Source organism: Bos grunniens, chromosome 17 (assembly GCF_055505025.1).
Source record: "Bos grunniens cultivar Pamir isolate PY7600 chromosome 17, Bosgru_T2T1.0, whole genome shotgun sequence".
Classification (NCBI taxonomy): domain Eukaryota; kingdom Metazoa; phylum Chordata; class Mammalia; order Artiodactyla; family Bovidae; genus Bos; species Bos grunniens.
Window position 1 is genome coordinate 65,051,718 of NC_141181.1, and position 16,214 is coordinate 65,067,931.

General features: G+C 48.7%; 1 protein-coding gene across 10 annotated transcripts in view; it reads right to left on the bottom strand.

Moving 5' to 3' along the window:
- The window catches only part of WSCD2 (WSC domain sialate O sulfotransferase 2), a 115,449-nt gene that overhangs the window by 37,557 nt on the left and 61,678 nt on the right, over positions 1-16,214 (bottom strand). For 8 of the 10 annotated variants that reach the window (XM_086348475.1, XM_086348479.1, XM_086348476.1 and 5 more), the window contains 2 exons: positions 14,831-15,768; positions 1,498-1,612 (listed from right to left, as the gene is read on the bottom strand). In XM_086348475.1, the coding sequence (XP_086204601.1) occupies positions 1,498-1,612; positions 14,831-15,209 (494 nt within the window). In that variant the 5' untranslated portion in view covers positions 15,210-15,768. The remainder of the gene's footprint in view (positions 1-1,497; positions 1,613-14,830; positions 15,769-16,214) is intronic. The other 2 variants (XM_086348482.1, XM_086348481.1) reach the window with 1 other exon arrangement.

Genomic DNA, 16,214 nt, shown 5'->3' on the forward strand with positions numbered 1-16,214 from the left:
GAAAAGGGCTGCACAGTGAGATGAGGGTGAGATGGAATATATCGCCGATGGTGGAAATGCAGGAGGCGCCCAACATGCCTGGGGTGCCAGGAGAGACTTCTCAGGAGGCGACAGCCAAGACTGAGCTTCAGAACATGAGTCAGATCAACTTGCGTAGTTCAGTTTGGTTCCTCACACGCTTGTTGGCAGCCCACACGTGCTTCCAGATAGAGCCAGAGGTGAGTCAGCCAAGGCCCTGCCTCCAAGGGGCTCCCCAGCTAGTCGGGGGACAGAAGCATGAGCAGGCTTGGGCCGCAGAACAGCAAGAGCTTACACGTGCCGTCTGCCAGGCACTGTTCTCAAACATTTGCTTGGCAAATACTAACTCTTCAGCCCCCACAAGACCCCTCTGAGGCCATGCCCTGCCATTTACCTCCGTCTCCCCACAGTCCAATAAATAAATTAATCAATCAATATCCTAGAGAGCTGGGAGTCTCTCCTAAGCTGAAGGTGGTCCTGTGTTCAGGATTTTGATGGTGGACTGTTCTGGAAGCTGATTATAAAGTGGACAGTGTTTCCCAATCAGGGAGAGAGGGAAGGGTCCCTTGGCCACCCACTTGCCCATTTCCTCTCCAGCCATGCAGCCAAGCTCTTCCAGAGCTTGTGACCTCCAGAGGCATCAGGCTCGAGTCTGAAGGTCAGCATGTTAGAGGCCTCCCGCAAACCGCCACGGGCCGGGGTCCCAGGGCATGGGGGAGGGCAGGTCTGCTCACTGCTCGGTGCCTCCCGGACAGCAGGGCTGTTCCCAGGCCTGGCCCCAGGGTCCCCCCTCGCCGTCCCCTGGGGTCTGTCTACTCTCTAAACGTCAGCTCCCTCCCCGTAGGGCCTGTTCTCATCGAGAACATTGTTTTCTCCTTAGATTGGAAAACATTGCCTGGACAGGTGAGTGTTTCTCCCTGGGGCAGGAACGAACAGTCTCTTGACTGGGGAACCACGAAATATCCCTGATTGCAGGCTCCCACCTCAGCTTTCCCACAGGCATCTCACAAGCCTCACGCCCACAGACTCACACTCGCCAGCACGTAAACACTCACTCGTGCTTTTCCCACAATTCTGGACCCTTGCCAACATATCCACAGAGACTCCAGCACTCACAGCCACTATTATTTAAAGGCAATTCGATGTTGGCATTAAGCTCACAAACATATCACTCTGCAGAGTGTACACTGTAAACTCACACCTAGGCACAGCCTCACATAACTGCACACAGATTCCTACAGACCAACTCCCTACTCTTGATCTCCAGCGTCCATGAGACAGGCTCCTCCGTCCATGGGATTTTTCAGGCAAGAGAATGTGCACAAGCATGCCCACACACACACACACCGTTGCCTCATCCTTCCCTTAAAGTCACATTGTCCATCCTTCATATGTCCTCCCACGGAAAAAAAAGGAAGACCACCACAGGTAGGAAGCTGCGAAAGAAGAGGCCTGAATGCAGGGAGCCTGGGACCCTACCGTTCTGCACAGTTGTCCTGGCAACGGAAGACGGTCATCTTTTTGTAGTCGAAAAAGGACACGCCTCGAAGGGCCCGGCTCTGGGTGTCATCCAGGTAGCAGCCGATGTACTTAGCTTTGGGAAGATGAGAAAAGTAAGATCTGGGGTGGTGGGGGAAGGAGACAAAGCTGAAAGCGTTTCAGAAATGACGAGTATGCCTCTAGCTATGTGGCTTTGTTGACCTCTTGGTACCAGTTCCTTCCTCTGAGCAGTAAAGTGGAAACAAGAGAGCCTGAAACTTGTGTGCACTGGCAGAGCTTGGTCTACGGGGGCAGTGGAGTCCCGTGGGTAAGGCTGTGGGCCCTGGAGGCCAACAGAGGGGAGGAAGGGACCTTGCATAGCCAGGGTTAAGGGCACACCCCTGGGCTCTACTGATGGCAACTGGGCACCCAGCAACCTGAGCTAGCCTCATTCCCTAAGCGCCAAGCACACGGGACTCTTATTAAGACAGCTCTGAAGAGCTTGATCCGTTGACAGCCTGCCGTCATTTCTACAAGATGACTTAAGGTTATTTTTTTTCTTGGAAGGAGCACTGGACTTGGACACCTCAATATCCAAATCACTGTCTCACTTTGGGGACATTCCAGTGCATTTGGGCCGCTTAATCTCTCTGAGGCCCAGTTTCCTTCACTGTGGGGATGAAAATATCGGGCCAGTGAGGTTAAAATGGACTTATCTGCATAAACATGTCCTCCACAGGGTCTTGCATATAATAGGCATGTCGTTAAGGTGAGTGGGATAAGAAACCAGCCATTCACGGCTCTGTTTTAAGTTCTTCCCAGTTTTCCCACCTTGTGAGCCAAGGTAAAGGCTTTCATCCAGAAGGAAAAAATTTTTTAAAGATTCTGTTTGATGTGGATCATTTTTATAAAGTCTTTATTGAATTTGCTACAATATGGCTTCTGCTTTCTGTTTTGGGTTTTTGGCCGTGAGGCACGTGGGATCTTAGCTTCTCAACCAGGGACCGAACTCACACCCGCTGCACTGCAAGAGGAAAGTCTTAAACTCTGGACCACCCTGGGAGTCCCTCAGAGGAAAATCTTGAATTATGTTAAACAACCATCCAATGATACACCATTCACTTAGTTTTCTTAGATTAGTACGTGTGTTCTTACACGTCATGGTAAATAGTACACGAAGACGGTACTTTACAGTCTATCAAGGCTTTTCCCGTGGGTTCTTACAATCATTATTAATTTGGACATGCACTTTGCTAAGTGCTTTACTCATACTGTCTCTGTGGATCCTTAGAATGAGCCTGTGAGGGAATTATTAATATTCCCCATCAATGTAGAAGAGGAAACTGAGGCCCCGAGAGGCTAAGTCAGCGGCCCAAGGAAACACAGCTTATACCCATGGGGCTGGGTTTGGACCCAGGCAACCTGGCTTCAGAGCCCATGTTCTGAACTACTGCCCTCCTTGTTTCTCTCTGCTTTTTCTTTTTTTAAAGACTTTTTTTTTTCCTGCTGTGGACCATTTTAAAGTCTTTATTGAATGTGTGACAATACTGTTTCTGTTTTATGTTTTGGTTTCTCACCGGAAGGCATGTGGGATCTTAGAGCTCCTGTCCCCGACTAGGGATCAAACCTGCGTCCCCTGTGCTGGAAGGTGAAGTCTTAGCCACTGGACCACCAGGAAAGTCCCTCTGGTTTCTCTGTGGATCCGGGGACCTTTGCAATGACCCAGGTGCAGTGGCTCCTGGCATGCTTAGACTCTGTTCTTAGATGATTGAACAGAGGCCCAGAAAGGTGAAGTGAGCTGTCCCAGACCTGAAACTAACTGATGGTAGAATAAAGATTTAAATTTAGGTCTATCGGACCCCAACCCAGTGCTCTTGCATTTGGGAGTCACTGGAGGTGAGCCTGAGGACCCAGCCAGCCCTTGGAATTAAATGGCCCTCCTGGAGAATGATTGAGGAAAATGCTACATGCCACTTGATCTCGTTCAGGCCTAGGCTGCTGTCTATTTAAACTGTGGGCTCCTCGCCACTCCCCTGCCCCAACTCGTGATGGAGAACAGGGTCTAGCAGAGGATACAGGCTCGTTAAGGAGAAATTGTGTCCCCTCAACGCCGCCCTAGGAGGTGCAAAATTTGTCAGCCTCGCTGGAGATGTGTCTCAACCCTGATCACCTTGAATTTCTTTCATAAGACAGAGGTGATTTGGTCAACTAAAAACAGTCCATCTTTAAAAGAAACATTGCCTCCCTGGAGCAGGGACGTCAGATGGTGACAGCTCTGGAAAAGCCGACATCTTGTCCCTGTGCTTGTTCAACAATGGATGACTCTCCTGTGTCACAGAGGGAAGCATGGCCCGGGGAGGGGTGTGTGTGTGTGTGTGTGTGTGTGTGTAAGTTTGCATCTGGGCTGGGAGAGAGAACTTCCATGGGCCATGGTTGGCAAGTAACCTTAGTTCAATAGTTCACTAGAGGACAGAGTGTCCAAGGATGGGCAGGAGGAGAAAGAAAAAGGAGGAAGGAGAGGAAGGGAAAGGGAAAGGGAGGGAGCCGTTGTTTATTTTGGCAGAATGAGGTCATTGTCATCAGGTCAAAAGCTGTGTGTGTGTGAGAGGGAGAATATGCATCGAGTACCTACTATGTGCTGTCTACTATGTGCCATTCCTCATTTAAAAAGATTTGGTCCTCACACCCTTCTTATTAATCCATCTTATAGATGAAGAGACTGATCCTAATGACTGTCCCATCTCCCTGTCTTAGAAGTGAATCTTTGTATCTGGCATACGTATATGCTTTCTGGCTGGTCCCCACTCATGTTACTCCATCTTACTTGTTTCTAAGTAGAATTCGAAATGATGCAATCTGCCTGTGTGCCTACGGCTTGGAAGCATCTCGCTTCAAATTTAAGCCCAGATCTGTCCTCCAGCCATTGTACATTTGAGGAGGCTTCACTTCCATTTGACCCACAGGCCTCAGGATCATAAGGTGCCACACTGAGTCCTGAGGGAGATGAGTGCTCACAACCCAGAAATGCTGGGCTTGGAGCTGGAAGTACTATGACCATGGGTGGTCTCGCCAGAGGGTGAGGGTGGGTGCATTTGACTATAGGTGGGATTTTGGATTGTGTTAGATGAGAGTTTTATAATCAAATTAATAGGTGTGTGAGCATATGTACACACGGGTGAATGGGTGGGCTGTCATGGTACTCTTTGTGCCTTCAAAGCACCCTATCCTCGTGTTCTTCTGTTGCACACACGTGTGCATGCTCACTCACGTCCCACTCTTTGCAACGCCCATGGACTGTAGCCCGCCTGCCAGGCTCCTCTGTCCACGGGATTTTCCAGGCAAGACTACTGGAGTGGGTCGCCATTGCCTTGTCCAGGGGACCTTCCCGAGCCAGGGATGGAACCTGCGCCTCCGTCCCTGGCAGGCGGATTTGTACCACTAGTGCCACCTGGGGAGCCCCTACCTGCTCTCATCTTGGGGAGACGCTGACCTTGGAAGAGCCGATCATATTGCACCTGCCACCAGCCAGTGATTGATGGCTCTGGGGAAGGACACAGGACCTACCCTTTGGATTCTTATAGATTAAAGCTGGGAGAAAGAAGCCTGTCTCCCTTGAGTTGTGATACTGGTATTTTCTAAGCCCAGAATTACCAACAGCCAAGATCCCTGGCACAAAGTCAGTCTGTGCAGGAGAACCAAGCTAAGTCAGAAGCAAGCAGAGATGAGAGTTAGGAAGAGAATGGCACAATTCATTCATTTGACAACCTAGGCTCTTCGGTAGTTTGGGGACAAGACACACTACATTTTCTTCTTTGGCTGAAGCTGATTGAAGGTGGGTTTTTTGTCACCTGCCATCACAGGAGCACTGACTAATATGCTGACTGCCAAGCTAAGTTGCTCGAGTCCACCCAGCTGGGGGAGCCCAGACTACGTCCCTATTTAGGCTGCCCTTTCTTGTGTACCACACTTAGTCTCGGCTTGGGAGAAAGGCTTCTCCATCCCGCCAGAGAGACCTTCCTGGAGGGATGATGGGAGACGGAGGGTCTTTTGGAAGAGGAGTTAATACTCGACCATAGGTCCATCTGCCCCAAAGCCTGGGCTTTTAAATGCTGTACCATCCCTTCCCTAACCCTCCCACCAGACCAGGCAACAGGCTGAGATGACCCACACAACAGCCGCTCAAAGACTTGATGTGGGAACAGATGAACCTCCTCTTCTTCCTCTGTCCACAGGAGGGAAAAAGGGACTCGCAGTCCCCTTCACGGCTGCTCTGGAGAAGCCTGGGCATGCTATATACTGTGACCTGACGGATGGGCTGAGCTCTTTGGGTCAGGAAACGGATACTGAATCTGTTTCCTCCTTGCCCCGGGCAAGGAAGGGCTGGTGACTCTTTCCCTCCTGACCCTCAGTGCAGGCTGTGGCCAACACGACCGGCAACCCTGTCGCCGGAGCTCTATTGCCCAGTTAGAGATAAGCTCATGGTGGGGTGACGGGGTGGGAGGGGGTGGGCTACCATCCAACCCACTTCCGATTTTCCTCAAGTTCTGCTGCAGTGGCAGAATCTCCCGGAGATGAGGGGGAGGTCGGGTATGTAAAACAGGGACAAAATTCACGGGCCACTCGAGGGTGAATTAATGGCTGAGTTCATACAATCTATCAGCTCGTCGGAGCAGCCATCCGAATATCGCTGAAACGGCAAAGTCCCATCCCAGCCTTGCTATTTATCTCAAGCGCGGAAACCAGTGAGGGGTGAGCCCAGGAGAACACAAGCATCTGGAAAAGAGCTTTCCTGACTATTTTTCCCCCTTTCCTGTCCTTTTTTCCCCCTCTTTTGCTTCAATTAATCTTCCTTTTCAAGCAACGTTGTTCTCTTCAATAAAGGTAATTTGTTAAGAGGATAGCTAAACATGTGCTAATTTGTATTCCTCTTATTTATTGTTTGTGAGCAGATTTGCAGACAGGAGGTATTACAGTGTCCTCAAGGACCAGTTTCAGAGTCTACCAGATCTGGGTTCTAATCCTGCCATTGCAAGTAGGCTGGCTGTAGTACTCAAGGTCCTGCCTAAAAAGTGGAAATAAAACATAAGTGTGTAGGATTTCCCTGGTGGTCCAGGGGTTAAGAATTCTCCTTGCAGTGCAGGGGACGCAAGGTCAATCTCTGGTTGGGGAAATAAGATCCCACGTGCCTTGGGGCAACCAAGTACCTGCTTGCTGCGACCATTGAGCCCATGCCACAGCTAGAGAGTCAGTGCACCGTGACCAAAGATCCCACATGATGTAATGAAGATCCCACGTGCCACAGCCAAGACCGGACACAGCCAAAGAAATGAAATGAAAATTAAAAAAAAAGAAAACCAACATAAAGGTATTTTGGGTTGAACTGTGCCCCTCATAAAAAAAAGATCAGTTGAAGTCCTAAGCCCAGTACCTCAGAATGTGACCTTCTTTGGAAATAGGGTCACTTCTGATGTAATTAATTATGAGGTGATACTGGAGTAGGTGGGTCCCCATCCAACATGACTGGTGTCCTTATAAGAAAGCGGCAAGCAGCTCTCTGAAGTCCCAGAGACACAAGGAGAAGACCGTGTGAAAACAGAGGCAACAACTGGTGTTTTACAGCTGCAAGGAAGGCCAAGAGTTCCCACTGATGCCAGAAGCTGGGGAAAAGGCTTGCAAGAGATTCCCTCTTAGGGGCTTTGAGAGCCCGTCTTGATGTTGGACTTTTAGCCTCCTGAACTGCAAGGTAATACATCTCTGTTGTTTCAAGCCACCCAGTTCATGGTACTTTGCTATAGCAGCCCTTGAACACCAATATGGGGATATTTTTAAAAACTATTTATTTATTTGGCTGCTCTGGGTCTTTAGTTGTAGCACACGAGACCTTTTTCTTCTTTTGGAAAGAAATTTATTTATTTATTTTATTTTTGGCTGTGCTTGGTCTTTGCTGTTGTGCAGGCTTTCTTTCTGGTTGCGGTACTCCAGCTTCGCATCGTGGTAGCTTCTCTTGTTGTCACGCATGGTCTCCAGGGTGCTTGGGCTTCAGTTGTCGCGGCACGTGGGCTCTGTAGTTGTGGCTCCCGGGCTGTAGAGCACAGGCTCAGTAGCTGTGGCACATGGGCTTAGTTACTCCATGGCATGTGGGGTCTTCCCGGACCAGGGATTGACCCCGTGTCTTCTGCATTGGCAGGCAGATTCTTTACCACTGAGCCATCAGGGAAGCCCATCTTTAAGCTGAGGCAGGTTAACTCTTAGTTGCAGCGGGATCTAGTTCTCCCACCAGGGACCGGACCTGGCCGATCATTGGGAGCATGGAGTTTTAGCCACTGGACCACCAGGGAAGTCCCTACAGGGGTATTTTTAAAATTGACTGTAAGAAAAAAAAATTGACCAGAAGGCTGATCTCTTTGTGGAAAAGAGAAACAGTTACTTTCCTGCTGGGGACTCTTCACTGTCTTGGAAAGTTGTCCCTCAGGAGGATCACTCCAGGGTTCTCTGGGCTTCCTTGTGCAGGAAATTGCATTCCTGGAATTCCTGCTCATATCTAGGTTCCCTAGGGGTAGAAGGGACGCATCTTTCACTTTGGTCAGGGCCCAAGGATCCTAACAGGCTCAGCTCAACTATCTCCTCCCCTCAGGAAGGCATGATACAGCCCCATGACCCAACCGGATCCCTCCCTTGGGATCCCAGAGTCCCCTGGTTTACCCCACCTTAGCACTTTCTAAACAATTTTCCAAGTACTGGGCATTATTTTTTCAGAGTATGAAGAATTTAGGCCCACTGTGGAAGAATTTTTAACAAAATGAAAAAGTGCTATAGTGGGGGAAAGCATGACATGATGCTATATATATATATATATATATATATACAGTGTTCCATCGTTTAGAAATCACTGACTCAACTCTGTGAGATGGTGATGGACAGGGGAGCCTCGAGCCTGCAGTCCATAAGATTGCAAAGAGTCAGGCATGACTTAGTGACTGAACAACAATTCTTTAGAAATAAACCCATAAGGGAGGAAACAAGACCAAAAAGGTGATACCTCAACAGGGTTGATCATGACTGTTGTTGGATGGTGGGCCTCTGGGCTATTTTAACTTTTATCTCTTTTTGCTGTGTATTCTAATTTTTCTACAATAAGCATATGTGACTTTGATGATCAAGAAAAAAGTTATATTCTAAAATATAATTCATCTTTTTACTTGTCTTTCTTTCTCCTGGAGGGTATGACTATTCCTCAGACCAAAAAAAGAAAAAGTGTGCTTGAATCATTCTTGTGTCTCCATCTCCCAGCACAGGCAAGGCAAACAGACATGCAATAAATACAGAATGAATGAATGAATGAATGGAGTTGGGATTCTATTAAGAGTCGGACATGACTGAGTGACTGAACAATGAACAATATAGCTCAGTGGTTAAGAATAAGAGCTTTGGGGGCTTCCCTGGTGGCTCTGGATCTTTTTTAAGTAACAGTTAGAACCGGACATGGAACAACAGACTGGTTGCAAATTGGGAAAGGAGTATGTCAAGGCTGTACATTGTCACTGTGTTTATTTAACTTCTATGCAGAGTACATCATGTGAAATGCCAGGCTGGATGAAGCACAAGCTGGAATCAAGATTGCCGGGAGAAATACCAATAACTTCAGATATGTAGATGATACCACACTTATGGCAGAAAGCAAAGAAGAACTAAAGAGCCTCTTGATGAAAGTGAAAGAGGAGAGGGAAAAGTTGGCTTAAAGCTCAATATTCAGAAAACTAAGATCATGGCATCTGGTCCCATCACTTCATGGCAAATAGATGGGGAACAATGGAAACAGTGAGAGACTTTATTTTGGGGGGCTCCAAAATCACTGCAGATGGTGACTGCTGCCATGAAATGAAAAGATGTTTGCTCCTTGGAAGAAAAGCTATGACCAACCTAGACAGCATATTAAAAAGCAGAGACATTACTTTGTCAACAAAGGTCCATCTGGTCAAGGCTATGGTCTTCCCAGTGGTCATGTATGGATGTGAGAGTTGGACTATGGAAAGCTGAGAACTGAAAAATCGATGCTTTTGAACTGTGGTGTTGGAGAAGACTCTTGAGAGTCCCTTGGACTGCAAGGAGATCCAACCAGTCCATCCTAAAGGAAATCAGTCCTGAATATTCATTGGAAGGGCTGATGCTGAAGCTGAAACTCCAGTACTTTGGCCATCTGATGTGAAGAGCTGACTCATTTGAAAAGATCTTGATGGTGGGAAAGATTGAAGGCATGAGAAGGGGATGACAGAGGATGAGGTGGTTGGATGGCATCATCGACTCTATGGACCTGAGTTTGAGTAAACTCCAGGAGTTGGTGATAGACAGGGAGGCCTGGTGTACTGCAGTCCATGGGATCACAAAAAGTCAAATACAACTGAGCGACTGAACTGAACTTGTGGCTCAGTGGTAAAGAATCCACCTGCCAATGCAGGAGACATGGTCTGATCCCTGATCTGGGAAGACCCCACACGCTTCAGAGCAGCTAAGCCTGCTCGTCCTAGAGGCCATGCTCTGCAACAAGAAGCCCGGGCACCCTTACTAGAGAGTAGCTCCCGCTAGCTGCAACTAGAGCAAAGCACATGCAGCAACAAAGACCCTGCACAACCAAGAACAAACAAAAAAAAATTTTTTTTTTAAAAGAAGAGCTTTGGATGTAAACAAGAGTCGGGTTGGAGTCTGCTCTGCCACTTGGCACCTGTGCGACATGGGACAAGTCCTTTAACCCCTCTGAGCCTCTGTTTCTTCACCTATGGAAAAGAGTTTAATACTTCCTACAGACATAAGGCTGAGTATGAGCACACAGTCTGACCCAGAGCTGACCCTCCATAACCTGCATAGATTGCATCTTCTGCTGGAGGAGGTGGGAAGTGGGAGCCCTGCGGTTGCTTCCAAAAATGCTGACTAAATCTCCTGTGTCCTTCTTCAAGCCCAGCCCAACACCCTCTGTAATCTGGGGTGGGGGAAACAGAAACAGCACAGATTTTGAAATCAAACTGGAGTCAGCTCCTGGCTGTGCTCCCGGCAACGGGGTCACCTAAGGCAAGTCACATCACCTCTGTTCTCTCCTACAGGATTACAATATTAATAATAATAGCCAGCACGCACTAAGTGCTTACTGGGGTCCAGGGTCTGTGCTGAACACTGTCTGTGCACTGAGAACTGAGACGATGTAGTGCTTAGGGTTCAAGTGTAAGATCCAAACCTCCCGGGTTCAAATATTGATTTATCCTCTCCTCCTGCTGGTTAACCTCGGGCAAGTTACCTAACCTCTCTGTGCCTCCATTTCCTCCCTGGAAGGGGGAGTTAATGACAGTGTCTACTTAACTGGGCTGCCAAGAAGACTATGGGATGTACCAGCTTCAAAGTGTTTAGAACAGTGCCTGGCATTTAGAGAGCATGCCATCGATTTATCTTATATAATCATCACAACAGACATCTGATGTTAAGTACCTTTTACCTCCCAAAGGAAACTGAGGTGACCTGCCCAAAGAGCTTCACAAGCTACCACAGAACTGGAATTTGAACCCTCATGTGGCTGCTCAGAGCACAGGATCTCGAAAGCCTAGCAAGGTGACTGGCACGTTGCAGGTGCCAGCTCCACCCGGGAAGTCAGACTTCCTGCCCAACCCCAGCCCAGCCTGGGAGCAGCTCCACCCTCCCTTCCTGTCCCATGATGGGCTCCGAGTCCTTTACAGCTTAAGTCTTGCATCGTTGCATCCAGCAGAGCCCTTGCCAACTTTAGATAACCAAATGTGTTTAGCATCAGGTCAAGGAAGCGTCTCATTTTTATTAGCGTTAATCTAATATGTTGTGTTTCCTTGCCGAACTCTGAATAAGTTAATCAAGGACAGTCTGAATTTGTGTTTTCTTAATAAGACTGCCTGACTTCAAAGCTGCCTGATGAGAGCTCTGCGCTCCAGGCTTCTTTATTTTCTCTTCTGTCTCTCTTTATACTTTATAAAATATCTAAGATTTCCAGAAGCAAGGGGTGGGGTAGCATGGTAGAGAAGAGGGCTCACAAGCTTTGGAATTAAATGAATCTTGCTTCAAACCTCAGTTCCTCTACTCACCACGTGGGTAACCTGGGGTAAGTGACTTCTTCTGAGTTTAAAAATTTCTCATTTGTAAAATAGGATAATAATAGTCTTTAACTTGTTGAGTCGTTGTGATAATTACATAAGGCAATGACGGTCTAGCCTATAATAACCATTCAATATATATTTAGCTACTATTTCTACTACTATTAATACTAGTGGCAGAAACTATTAAGTGACCTATTATTAAAAGCCAAGAGATCTGAAAAGCATTTTACATATATCATCTCATTCAAATAACATATGAAAAGCACATGGAACAGTGGCTGGCATGAAGGAGGTGCTCAAGCAATGGTAGTAACTACCTGGAACAGGGGCGGTGGTATTTCATTCTATTTGTTTCTATTGTTGTTGGATGTATCAATTGTGCCATTAGGGAATCATATTCTATTAGAGGACCTCAACGAACACAGGAAATTACCATTCACATAAGGGCCATGGCAGGGAGTACAGAGAAGGAACATTTGATCAAGCCTAGAGGGGGGTCGGAGAAGGCAATGGCACCCACTCCAGTACTCTTGCCTGGGAAATCCCTTGGACAGAGGAGCCTGGTGGGCTGCAATCCATGGGGTCTCGAAGGTTGGACACGATTGAGCGACTTCACTTTCACTTTTCACTTTCATGCATTGGAGAAGGAAATGGCAACCCACTCCAGTGTTCTTGCCTGGAGAATCCCAAGGATGGCGGAGCCTGGTGGGCTGCCGTCTATGGGGTCGCACAGAGTTGGACACGACTGAAGCAACTTAGCAGCAGCAGAGGGGGTCAGGACAATTTTCTGCAGGTGAACTAAGCTGAGACCTGGAGGATGAGTAGAGCTGTGGCCAGGCAGCAGGCTGGTCATTCCTTCGTTTGTGCATCCAATAACTCTTTTATACAACCAGTAGCTACTGAGTACCATCTTTGTTTCTGGTGCTGTCCAAGGTGCTGATAGAACGAAGCAATCGGGACAGGTACCCATTTCTGCCTTCATGGAGCTGACAGTCTAGTAGTAGAGATAGACTACAAGGAAGCAAAGTGCTTCCCTGGTGGTTCAGTGGTTAAGAATCCACCTTGCAATGCCGGGGACACTGGTTCGATCCCTGGTCCCGGAAGATATCACATGCCGTGCCACAACTATTGAGTCTGCCTGCTACAACTACAGAAGCCCGCATGCCTAGAGCCTGTGTTCCACAACAAGAGAAGCCACTGGACTGAGAAGCCTGTGCACTGAAACTAGAGACTAGCCCTGCTTTTCACAACAAGAGCAGCCAAAAATAAAATAAGTAAATAACATTTCAAAAATTAAAAAACTAAGGAAGCAAATAAAAGCAAGATACTTTCAGATGGTGATAGGTACTGTGACAAAAATAGAATTGGGGAACGTGGTCCTGACCAGGCACAAAATGGGGCTACTTTAGGGCATTCCAGGAAGACCGCTACAGGATGCCATGGTTTGACTGGAGACCTGATGGAAGGGAGGAAGGGAGCCATGCAAAGATATGGGAAAGAGCATCCCAGATGGAAGAGACTAACTATAAAAAGATCCTGAGGTAGGAACGGGATTGGTGTGTTTAAGATGTGTGGTGAAGTGGGTGGGAAGTGTTACATGTTAATGTTACAACATATAATGCCAAGTGTTACAACATGGTGGGCCATGCTGGGGGCTCTGGAATTTATCCTAAGTTTGATGGGGCTTGCAAAGTAGCAGAAGGAGTTTGGAGTGGCTGAGATGAGATGAAGCTTGGTGATTGGAGAAGGCAGTGAGAGAATTTCTCCATCAAGGCAGCACCTCACACCTCAGCTATGCCTACAAGATGGGGTCCCTTACCCAGGTGGATCCACAGACCTTCCTGATCACCCCTAAGACTCGACTCTGTGCAGGCAACATGCCAGGTGTTTCCATAATCATGTCTCATCAAACTCTCAGGAGAAGCCTGGCAGGAAGGAGGCCATTGTTCCCATCTTACAGATGACAAAACTGAGGATGAAAAGGCCAAGCCACTTGCTTGGACTGTGTGACTGGTTGGAGTGGAGTTGGACTATGAATCCAAGTTCCCTAAGCCATTCTGCTACCTCTCGCCTTCTCCTTCACTGCCCTGTGAAGTTTTCAAGGAAGTGGAATTCTAGAAAATTCCTGAGGGTAAAATGATGGGGTCTTCTGGATGGCTCCTGAGCCAGAAGCAGGTTGGGACTGAAGCAGGGAAACATGCTCCCCAGGACGAGTCCCCTCCAATAGCCCTGCTTCCTTCCACGGTGGGAGAAGGGGTTTTTCCACAAGTTGAATGACAGCGGAAGTGTGACATGTGGCAGGGAACACAAGGGCTGGGGAGGTTTTCCTTCTGTCCTGATTGGTGGTAGATCCTCCCAAACCATCTGGCTGTGATTCTGGAAATGTCCATTCGTGTTAATCTCATGAATTGCAGGAGTTGTGGGGTCCTCCCCAGAACGCTGCTCCGATGAGGGGACATCAGTTGACCCTGGGAAGTAGTCATAGAGCCAGCATCCAGGCCAGATGTGTCTGCTTTGAACTTGTCACTGACCAGCTATGTGGCCTTGGGGAAAGTTTTCACTTCTCCAAGCCTGTTTCCATGTGTGTTAACTGGGCATAGGATCACATTCCTTAAGTCCATGGAGTGTAGTGAAAATCAAGTGAGGTGATGTACTTAGGAAGAAAAGCCCACTTTGACTGTGACAGGCTAAGAAAATGCAACGAAACGAAGTCCCCTAAGCGCCCTCACCAAGGGATCCGGCTAAGCAGAACAGAAGCTCTGCCACTAGCTAGCTGTGTGACCTTAGGCTCCCGGGGCCTCAGTCTCCTCATCTTTAAAATGGGAATAATAGCACCTATCACATGGGGTTGTGGCTGTAATTTGATGCCTGTCAAGTGCTTGGAAAAGTACCTGGCCCTTAGTAAGTGCTCAATAGATGCTCGGGGTTTCGATTTTCAGGTGCATGTAACAAGGGCTATAAAGGGCTGCATGGGAGGGTCAGATGTTGAACTCTGACAGATTCAGGGTTCAGCTCTAAGCGTGGATGTTTATAAGCTGTGTGACCCTGGGCAAGCTACCTAAAGTCTCTGAGCTTCAATTTTCTCCTCTGTGAAACCTCCTGCATATATAATGGCTGGTTCTAGGAAACACTGAACACTGGCAGCTGTTACTATAATATTATTAGTATCATCATCCCCCTTCCCTTGTCCTCAGCCACCTTCCAGCCCAGAGGCTCACCCCTCTTACCTCGCTCCTCCTCCTTCTCCCGGACGACCCTCCCCTTGAGGGCCCGGCTCCAGGCTCCCCCGTAGTCCCCCAGCTTGGCTCTCTCATTCCCGTCCTTGCCCTTGAACCAGGGTCCGTACCTGCGGGCGATGCTTGAGACTTCACCTGTGTCCCGGAAGCCTCTGCCCAGATTTAAGTCACCCAGGAAGGTCAGCTCAGCGCCCTCCACTGGGGCCCCCACAGCGGGGTTGGCCTGGTTCTGGGAGACGGCAGGCTGACCCACAAAACCAGAGTGAAGGAAGACAAGGCTCCCAGCTGTCAGGTAGAGCACCAGGAAGGTAAAGAAACGCACAGGCTTCCTGCGGAAGTACCGCTGGAATTTGAACCAGAGCTTGGCCATAGTGGGATCATTCCGGACTGGATCGCTGGGGCTCAGCTGGGGCTTGGGGGGGTGTGGTCCAAGGAGAGAAGGGAGGGGGGCTTTGTTTCTTAAGCTTCCCTTAGGGATGGAGCCCCTGGGGGTCTTCAGTCTTAATCCCGCTGTGAAGGTGACTGCCAAGTCCAGGGCAGGAGGGCAAGTCCAATGCTTGGCTGACGCCAAGAGAAGAGAGGACAGGCTTCCCCAGCCCTCCTGAGGTCAGGGTGGGCTTCTCTGGGCCATGAAAGGGGTTCTGAGGCTCAGGGCACTCAGGAGTTGGTCCCATGTTCCTACATCTTGTTCTCTGCCGCAGAATTCCCAAAGAACTTGGAAAATAGCAATCGGAGGAGGATTTTGTGAGGGTTCACAGGCAGCTGGAGTTCGCTTCTTGCCCGTTCTTGGTTGCTCAGGCCTATAGGACCTAGGTTAATTCACGGAGGGCCTCTTTCCCAGCTGGGGACCAAGCTCAGTCTGTCCACCTGGTGGAAACACAAGCGGGCAGCCTTTCATCTGGTGAAGCATTAGGGCTCAGGGCTGCCACCTGCAAAAGAGCACAGGTACAGACATAAGAAACCTCCTGGCAGAGGCCAGAATGTGAAGCTTTCTTGAACATTCTCAGGGGAGGGGAGAATGCAGAGTCCAGAGAGGGAGGAAACCAGTGGCCCAAAGAACCCAGCAGTGCTGGGTAAAAGCGACTCCTGCTGGTCCTCGTCTTGGGACAAGCTTTATCTTGGACAAACTCAGGTCCTTAAGCCCCACTGCTCAGTGCTCAGTCATGTTTGACTCTTTTCGACCCTTTGGACTGTAGCCCACCAGGCTCCTCTGTCCATGGGATCTTTCATACATGAATACTGGAGTGGGTTGCCATTCCCTTCTCCAAGGGATCTTCCCAACCCAGGGATTGAACCTGCACCTCTTGCATCTCCTGCATTGCAGGCAGATTCTTTACTGCTGAGCCATGGGGGAAGCCCTTCCTAAGCCCCATAC